This window comes from Apium graveolens, chromosome 10 (assembly GCF_009905375.1).
Source record: "Apium graveolens cultivar Ventura chromosome 10, ASM990537v1, whole genome shotgun sequence".
In the NCBI taxonomy this organism is placed as follows: Eukaryota; Viridiplantae; Streptophyta; class Magnoliopsida; order Apiales; family Apiaceae; genus Apium; species Apium graveolens.
This window is the reverse complement of record NC_133656.1, coordinates 79,127,073-79,136,847: the sequence shown is the minus strand read 5'-3', so window position 1 is coordinate 79,136,847 and position 9,775 is coordinate 79,127,073. Positions and strand designations below refer to the sequence as shown.

Below are 9,775 nucleotides of genomic sequence, written 5' to 3'. Positions count from 1 at the left end.
TTCCTCTAGCAGAATTTTATGCATATAGTAAGAAGGGTTGATCCCCTTGATATCTGCTATAGTTCATCCAATTGCCTATTTGAACTCTCTCAGAATCCTCAAAAGCTTTTCCTCATCACTACCTGAAAGGTCAGATGCAATAATAACAGGCAGAGTAGATGCATCACCTAAAAACGCATACCTCAAATACTCAGGTAAAGGCTTAAGCTCAAGAGATGGAGCTTCCTCAATCAGAGGCTTGAGGCGTTTAGGAGCTTTGTTCAATTCTTCCATTCCAAGAGATTCAAAAGGCATATCAATCTTCCTTTTCCAGGGAGAAGCATTCAAATATTGCAATTGTTCTTCATCTTCGTCATCTTCACTGTCTGAATTCCCTAATAAGGCTTTTTCTAAGGCATCAGACCTTAGCAGTTGATCAAGTTCCGATGTGACCACCGAATCGACCAACTCCACTTTTAAGCACTCCTCATTATCAGTAGGAAATTTCATAGCATTAAACACATTAAAGGTAACATCCTGATCCAGCACTCGCATTGTAAGCTTAACCCTCTGCACATCGATCAAGGTTCGGTCAGTTGCCAAGAAAGGTCTTCCCAAGATTATGAGAATCTTCTTATCCTCCTCGAAATCAAGAATTACAAAATCAGCAGGAAAGATGAGTTTATCAACCATGACCAAGACATCCTCCACTATACCTCGCAAATATGTAATAGAATGGTCGGCCAATTGTAAAGTCATATACATCGGTTTAGGATCAGGTAGATCCAACTGCTTGAAGATTGACAAAGGCATCAGATTGATGCTAGCTCCCAAGTCACATAAACATATGTCAAAAGACACTTTTCCAATAATACATGGAATAGTAAAGCTTCCTGGATCTTTAAGCTTCGGAGGTAACTTCTTTTGTAGCACAACACTGCATTCCTCCGTAAGAGCGATAATCTCTAAATCATCTAGCTTCACTTTCCGAGAGAAAATACCTTTCATAAACTTTGAATAACTAGGCATCTGTTCGAGAGCCTCAACGAAAGGTATGTTGATATGAAGTTTCTTGAACACCTCCAGAAACTTCTCAAATTGCTTGTCCAGCTTTTTCTTTTGCAGCCTCTTAAAAAAAGGCGGTGGAGGATAGATCTGTTTCTCCTCTGTATTACCCTCAGGCGGAGTATGCTCAACAGTAGTCTTCCTTGGTTCCATTTTGTCATCCTGCTGTTTTGCTTCTTTCTTAGCCCCAACTTCTTCAGTCAACTCTTGAGTTTGTTCGGGCTTCGCAACTTTCCCAGACCTCAAAGTGATTGCCTTTACCTGCTCCTTAGCTTCCCTCTTTCCTGGCACTTCAGTGTCACTAGGAAATGTACCAGGTTGACGATTTAGCAAGGCATTGACAATTTGCCCAATTTGATTTTCCAAGGTCTTGATAGAAACAGCTTAACTCTTGCACATAAGCTTCAACTCCTCTAATTTCAGATTTTTCATTAGCTTGTTGCAGCTGGAGTTGTTGTCTTGGTGCATACTGCGGTTGCTGAAAACCAGGGGGATTGTACTGCTTAGCTGGATACTGCTGATAAGGCTGTTGAACCGCATTTTGAGCATTGCTCCAACTGAAATTAGGATGATTGCGGTTGTTAGGATGATAGGTGGCGGGAACAGGTTGCTGCGATCGCTGGAAGTTGTCCACCTTCATTGTCAAAGCCTTAAGTTGGGCAGCGATAGCAGTTGCTGCATCCAACTCCAGAATTCCTGCTACTTTTCCCTGAGTAAGTCTCTGAGAAGGATTCTGGTACTCATTAGCAGCCATCAGTTCAATAAATTCATAAGCTTCATCGTAGCTCTTAGCCCACAAGGCTCCTCCTGATGCTGCATCAAGCATGAGTCTAGAAGTAGGACCCAATCCATTGTAGAAGCAATTGATAATCATCCAATCAGGAATGCCATGGTGTGGGAACTTCCTTAGCATATCCTTATATCGATCCTAAGCCTCACACAGAGATTCTCCAGTTTCCTGCGCGAACTGGATAAGAGCATTTCTGATTGCAGCAGTCTTCGCCATGGGAAAAAATTTAGTAAGAAACTTTTTAGCAAGATCTTCCCATGGAGATAGACCCTGCTGGTAGAGAGTGTAACCAACACTTAGCCTTGTCCCTCAGAGAGAATGGGAAGTGTCATAGCTTAATAGCATCCTCAGTCACATCGTGGAATTTGAAAGTGTCACAGATCTCGATGAAATCCCTGATGTGTATATTGGGGTCTTCAGTAGGAGAACCCCCAAAATGAACTGAGTTCTGTATCATCTGAGTCGTGCTCGACTTAATCTCAAAAGTGTTAGCCCTGATGGCTGGTCTGATGATGCTAGACTGAAAGTCATTAATATTTGGCTTAGAATAGTCCATCAAAGCCTTCATATTTTCTTCTTGATCACCCATAGCTACTACAATTGGCTTTTCAACTTTCTCTTCTTCCTCTAACTTCTTTTCTTCCTCAGAAACTTCCCTACGAACTATCACAAGTTCTTCATCGGCTTTATCCAGTATTCTCTTACGAGTACGCGAACGCGTATGCATACACCCTCGCTAGAGTACCTGAAACCAGACAAAGAACAATTAAGTAACAATGTCCGAGTTAATGAACTTTAACGACCACGGATGGAAAGCACATAAATTATAAATTAACACAGTAGTCCCCGGCAGCGGTGCCCAAAAACTTGTTAGTCGCTAAACACGCGCTAATAATACACGCAAGTATACGAGTTCGCAAGTAGTATAGAATCTTTTCTAGTTCATTCCCACAGAGACTGTATTGGTTAACTATCTAATTTATGCGAAGAAACAATGTATGGTTATTATCCAATGCTAAGAGGATAACAAATTGAGATTGTTTATAACTAAAAATTACGCTAACAATTATAACTACGAGAATAAGAGTAACTAAATTTATATATATGACAAACATGGGATTCTAACTTCATTAAATACTTCATTCAATAGCTTTATTATTCTTAACCTTAGCATGCAATGGTTAGGACACTAATCAGATAACACGAAACTGATAAACGCCAACTTTCGTTGCACGAGTACCATTCTACCAGACATCCATAAAAGTGATAGAAGCTGAATAGGCACCAATTATATTGAGACCCTATATGTCTATAGAATTTGACAACATAACGGTTTAAGCACAAGTTATCTATCTTGATTATATAGGGCAAATAAGATGGTTAAAATTATCTAAAAATCATGCATAACACATACAAGAACCTATGCTATCATGGAAAGTTTTAAATTCTTAAATTCACTTTCGCTTCATTAAGAATTAACACACTATCTTATAAGTTCGCGACGCTCATAAGACGAATACGCACAACCAATACTAGGGTATCATAGAATCACCACATACTAAGGCATCAAACAATTTAACCAAAGAAATCCATAAATAAATCCGCTAGAACCCCACGATAACGATAAGCCCATAATCGGACTCATCATCAACGTGAATTCCGATGAAAACATGATATAACAAACGTAGTCTTTATAGAATATATAAAACCAAGTACAAACAAGAGTATAGGTTCAGCAAAACAAGAAACAAGCATCCAAATTACAACTCAAAACAAAGATTCACAAGAATAAACTAGATCGTCTTCGCCTTTGTTGAATTGTGCTAAAGGTCTCTTGCCTTCTTCTCCTTGCGCTCTGGTAAGTCTCTTACTTGATATATATTAAAAACGACCTAAAGTTATTTATATAGCAGCCCTCAAAAATCTGGAAGCCTTCCCTTTTAGAATTATAGTAGAAATAGGATTCTGAAATTCGGCCTCGGCGCGGGCGCACGGTATCACGGCGCGGGCGCGCGCTATTACAGCGCGGGCGCGCCGTCCTTCTGGGAAAAACTCAGATTTCTTCTTAAATCTTGCTTCTTCGAGCCGGCTTTCCACGAGTGTTTATTCCAACGCCACCCGGACACCAAATTAGCACCAAAATAATGCTATTCACCTGATTACCTGAATAGTTCTTGAAATGCAAAAACACTAGAAAACACATTAAAACACTTAATTACTTGAGTACAAATACACCAATTCAAAGCTTATTAGAGCATAATAAAGTGTCATAAATGCCACTCAACACAGCTGCTAAATCTAAGAAAAGGAGACTGATAAAATTAGCAGAAAGAGTTTCAACGCAAAAAGATGGTCTTAGTGTATTGGCTAATATTGCTCTGGTTCAGGAATCAACAAAACCTGATAGGTCATCATCAAATCCTAAAAGGTCTCAAGAAATTCCTGACAAGATAATGACAAATCCTAATGAGACAATTATTGATTCTCAAACATCCAGAATTGATGAAATTGCTAAGGAAGTTGGTCTACAGAATTCTGTCAAGAAAAAAGCAAACATTGTAGTGAATAAGATGTATATGAAACTGATTTTTGGAGAATATGAAGTCTGTATATTGTAGTTCTCAATCTTCTCCAAGTGTTTACAAGCTTATATTGAAAAACAAGATAACATCATATGCTAGAAAACAGGAAAACAAATAACAAGAAAATCAATCACAAACTACTTCCTACAATTTCTCCCTGATAATTCCATTGCTTCCTAAATTGTCTCAATTGCTTGAGAATTATTCAACTTACCTATCGTCTACACTTTCGGCATGATCACTATCAGAATATCCACTTAACAAGTAATTTCCAGTCCCTTGAACGTACACCAATCCGTATTCCAAAGTTCCATTGATATACCGTAATATTTTCTTCACAACATTGTAATATAGCATGGTGGGTTTATTCATGTACCTGCTCAGAACTCCCACAGAGTAAGCAATGTCTGGACGCGTGTGTACCAGGTACCTCAGTTCACCAATGATGCTCCTGAATAATGTGGAATCCACCAGCTCTCCACCTTTATCTCTGTCAATTTTAATTTTTGACTCCATCGGGTATTTAATAGGCTTATAGTTCGTCATGTTTGCCTTATCAAGAATTTTTTTCCCATATGTTGTTTGCTTGGTTTCTGTATAACCCAACTTCTGATTTACTTCCAACCCGAGATAATATGCCAGTTTTCCGATATCATTCATGTCAAACTCTTGCGCCATCTGTTTCTTAAATTTCAGAATGTTTCCAGTGCTTCATCCTGTCACTAATAGATCGTCGACATACACTGCCACTATCAAGAACTCATGGCCTTCTTGTTTTGTATACAAAGCATGATCATATGGACATTTTGTAAAACCCAGGCTTCACAAATATTTGTTCAACCGTGAATACCATGCTCTAGGTTCCTGACGAAGGTCATACAGAGCTTTCAACAATCGATAAACTGTGTGCTCCTCATTCCTTTTCTCGAAACCAACGGGCTGGGTCACATAGACTTCCTCCAAAATTTCACCATTTAAGAATGCCGACTTTACATCCAAATGATGCACCTGCCATCTTTGTTTTGTTGTCAATACCAACAACAACTTGACAGTTTCTAATATCGTTACAGACACAAATACCTCATCAAAATCAATCCCCTTTTTCTGTACAAAACCCCTGGCAACAAGCCTAGCTTTATACTTTACTATGTTACCTTCCATGTCCTTCTTGACTTTGTATACCCTCTTCAAACTGATGGGTTTGTGTCCTGGTGGTAGTTATGTTAATCTCCAAGTTTTATTCTTTTCAATAGCATTAATCTTGGCTCTTATAGCCTTGCTCCATTCTTTTTATCTTTGGCTTCCTCAAATGTCTTTGGTTCTTCAACACCCAGCAGCAGCAGTTCATCCATGATCTCGATCTCCGAAGTCTCATCATAAATCACACTTATCAAATGAAATTTCCTGGGCTCGCTTGAATTTCCAGATTCACTTGAATATCCCGACTCACTTGAATTTCCAGACGCTTGAAAATCATATCCAGTAATTCCTTGGATCGAGCTCCTTGGTGTATGTGGAGACTCTGTTCCAATCTCTCTATCATCCCCAGTGTTTGTGTTCGTATTTACAAGCATAAATCTGTCGACCGCCTTTTCTTCTTTCACATCTCCATGGTCCCAGTCCCATCCTTTTCCTTCTTCAAATACAACATCACGGCTTATATGTAACCTCTCGGTAGTTGGGTTATAAAACCTGTGAGCTTTTGTTCCAGGTTCTTTTCCAATATAGAACATATGCTCGCTTCTGTCATCGAGTTTTCCTAGTCCCACCTTCTGAACCTTCACATGTGCCAAGCAACCAAATACGTGAATATGACTCAGTTTTGGCTTGTATCCTGTCCAGGCCTCATAGGGTGTCTCTCCTACCATGGCTTTTGTTGGTAGTCTGTTCAAGATATACACTGAATGTCTCGTGGCCTCTCCCCCACATTGTTGCTGGCATACTTTTCTCTTTCAATAAACTCCTGATCATTCCTACCACTGTTCTATTCCGCCTCTCTATAACTCTATTTTGTTGTGGAGTGTAAGGTACGGTTAGATGCCTCTTTATACCGGCATTTGCACAGAAGTCATTGAATTCTTTTGAGTTGAATTCTCCGCCTCTATCCGTCCTCAAGGTTTTGATAGTATTCTTTGCCTCCTTTTCTACCACTACCTTGAAATGCTTAAATATTTCGAGTGCCTGGTCCTTGTATCTCAACATATATACCCACATGGCATGACTATAATCATCGACTAACGAAACAAGTACATGTTCCCAGCTGGAGTTGGCGGAGTAAATGGGCCACATAAATCGGCATGGATTAGTTCCAGCTTTTCTTTTGTCACGAACTTAGATTTGGATGGAAACGGATTCCGTGCTTATTTGGACAGTAGGCAACCACTACAAGCTCCTTTAAGTTGCATCAATCTGGGCAAATCTTGGGCCATCTCTTTGCTGGACATCGTGTGCAATGCTTGAAAATTTATATGTCCCAATCTTGAGTGCCAAAGCCAAGATAACTCCTCCATTTTTTACAACATACACACTGGATTGTACTCTTCAATTACTATCTTATATAACCTGTTTGCTGATCTCTGCACTTTCATTAAAAGCCTTCCATGACTATCATATACCCACAGGTTATCTCCATTTAGTACAACCTTATTGCCATTTTTAGAAAATTGCCCAAGAGATATAATATTGTTACACAATGATGGAATGAAATAGACATTCTTCAATTTTAGCTCATCTCTATTTTTACACTTAAATACAATCATACCTTTTCCTTCAATTTTAACGGTGGATCCATATCCAAAACGCACATTTCCTGTCACATTTTTATTTAACTCACTGAACTTCTCACGGTGTCCAGTCATATGATGACTGGCACCGTTATCCAGGTACCACAGGTTGTTGTCTGATTTTGTGCTTCCGTCTCGACTGATATCAGGAAAAACTTTTTCTTCATTCAATAGCACTGTTCCTCCTTCGTCCTGATCAGTTCCTGACAACAGAAGGGTGGGTTCATCATCTTCAAATTTTTTAAGGTTGGACTCCGGGGTCTGTTCTTTGCTCTTTTCTCTCTCTCTCTCTCTCTCTCTCTCTCTCTCTCTCTCTCTCTCTCTCTCTCTCTCTCTCTCTCTCTCTCTCTCTCTCTCTCTCTCTCTCTTCGTGGTTTCCTGCATTCGGCTGCATAATGGCCATACACGTTACAGTTAAAACACTTGATTGTACTTCTATTATGCGGTGTTTTGATAACCTTGTTTGTCCCTTCAATTCTGCTGGATTGTTCTTGACGACCTCTGCCATTTCCATTAAATCAAGTATTTCCTCTTCTTCTCCCACGGAAACCATATCCACCTCTCGTCCTCTGAGTTTGAATATTCGTACCACCATAATTGGTTGTTCTCTTTGCCCAGTCTTCTTTTGTGAGCAGAAGTTGTCCTCCAAAGCTTTCGGACCTCCCTTTCATTCTTTCTTCATGGGCCTTGAGACGCCCAATTACTTCTTCAACTTTCATAGTCTTCATATCTCTAAATTTCTCAATGTTTAAGGCGATTTGAAGAAACTTTCCAGGGACTGCGCGCAAGATTTTCCTTACTACACTTGCTTCCTCCATTTTTCTCCAAGAACCCTTATGTGTGTCATAATTACAATCAGCTTCATATAAAAGTCATCCACCTGGTCAGTTTTTTTCATGACAAGAGATTCAAACTCTCCTTTCAATGTTTGCACTTTTGCCTCCTTTACCCGCTCTTCAGCCATACACAGTATTTTGATTGCGTCTCATGATTCTTTGGCCGTTTCTTTATAGGAAATGGTCAATAATATATCCTTTAACACGCCCAGATAATTCACTGTTAGGGCCATCTGCACCGTTTTGTCCTCCACGGTTGTCTCGGGGTCAATCTATTCAATCGCACCCCATACTCCTTACGCCTTCATGAACACCTTCATCTTTAGAGACCATGTTGTTTAGTTGCTTCACGTTAGCATCAGATAGTATAGACCAAATGCTCCTTCCTTTGTTTTGGACGTTTCCATTACAATCTTTGTGTTTTTGGGTTGAATTTTAGGCATGGCCTAAACTTCGTAGCTCTGGTACCAGAATATAGCGAATAAGATGTATATGAAACTGATTTTTGATGAATATAAAGTCTGTATATTGCAGGTCACAATCTTCTCCAAGTGTTTACAAGCTTATATTGAAAAACAAGATTACATCATATGCTAGAAAACAGGAAAAAAAATAACAAGTAAATCAATCACAAACTACTTCCTACAATTTCTCCCTAATAATTCCATTGTTTCCTAAATTGTCTCCATTGCTTGAGACTTATTCAACTTACCTATTTTATTTGTGTCAACTTTAGATAAATACGAAAAATAATTCTAACAAAGACTTCAACAGTTTATATCAGTAAAAAGACCAAGCTTCAATCACCACAGAAGGGGTACAATCCATAAGAACCATCTTCTCATAGTGAAGATGCACCTGTTAATGCCCCATCTATACAAGAACCACCTGCTCAAAGTGTAGGTGCAAGCACTGAGATTCTTTTGACTATTCCTGACATTGCTCAAGGAAGTCATATTTCTGTGGCTGATGATATTCGGAAGACAGTACAGGACATGGAAGCTCATCAGGAGCACATTTCTCAAATAGATGTTGTTATATATTATCCTATTTTTGAGGGAAGCACACAAGAACCTTCGGTTCAAAGGATTGAAGAAGCTTCTAAACCTTGAGTCACACGAGAACCAACAGTTCAAAGTTCTGTTGCAGACTTCTTTACACATCCTGATATAGGGTCAACTCCTCGCAAGCAGCATATTCCTGATTCAAGGATAATTTCTGATGCAACTGAACCTGACACAATACATCCCGATGTACTGGTAACTTCTACATACGCCATCTTGGTACAACCACTTAAGGCCTCACCAATGGTTTCTACTCCGCAAGGTACAAATCCTTTACACTCTATATTATTTGATGACATGACTACGATTAGACCTTTACAAAGGAATACCTCTAGCCATATGATCACAAACAAGTCTTCTCAGCCATCTCTTATTTCTGTAGGACAAACTTCTCTGAGCCTTTCATATGAGAATGAGAGAAAATATTTAGTGAAAAATAGAATTGAAGAGCGGCAGGATCCTTACCTGGAAAAGGAAAGGTAGTTGCGTGTCTGGATTTAGTTAATCTTTATGAGGAAACTCGGACTATTAAAAGTTATGAGATGAGTGGTGTGAGAAGTGATGAGATCACTTTAAAAGAACAGAGAGATTTAGGTACTTATGATTCTTTTCTTTCAGGATATTTACAGGTAACTAAACCTTCTGAGTCACGTCCTGATTTGAAACTCAAAGGCAT

General features: G+C 39.2%; 1 protein-coding gene and 1 non-coding gene across 2 annotated transcripts; one reads left to right on the top strand and one right to left on the bottom strand.

Annotated features, from left to right (window-relative positions):
- Positions 1 to 1,928: 1,928 nt before the first annotated feature.
- On the top strand, positions 1,929 to 2,035 carry LOC141694202 (small nucleolar RNA R71). The gene has a single exon (XR_012563527.1). It is a non-coding gene; the product is annotated as a small nucleolar RNA R71 (small nucleolar RNA).
- A 3,649-nt stretch (positions 2,036 to 5,684) lies between these two features.
- Positions 5,685 to 8,017, bottom strand: LOC141690694 (uncharacterized). Its single transcript, XM_074495470.1, has 4 exons — positions 7,789 to 8,017; positions 6,979 to 7,402; positions 6,316 to 6,676; positions 5,685 to 6,194 (listed from the first exon to the last, which is right to left on the bottom strand). Exons 1-4 carry the CDS (start codon positions 8,015 to 8,017, stop codon positions 5,685 to 5,687), a joined length of 1,524 nt encoding a protein of 507 aa, XP_074351571.1.
- Between the last annotated feature and the right edge of the window lie 1,758 nt (positions 8,018 to 9,775).

What these genes read in the sequence shown, in the direction of transcription:
- LOC141690694 (XM_074495470.1), bottom strand. Translation starts at nt 8,017, where the DNA reads ATGGAGGAAGCAAGTGTAGTAAGGAAAATCTTGCGCGCAGTCCCTGGA. An exon ending in GAGAACAACCAATTATGGTG is followed by an intron (nt 7,403 to 7,788) that starts GTACGAATATTC and finishes TTCTGTTGTCAG; the next exon opens with GAACTGATCAGGACGAAGGA. An exon ending in GAGGCCACGAGACATTCAGT is followed by an intron (nt 6,195 to 6,315) that starts GTATATCTTGAA and finishes GCACATGTGAAG; the next exon opens with GTTCAGAAGGTGGGACTAGG.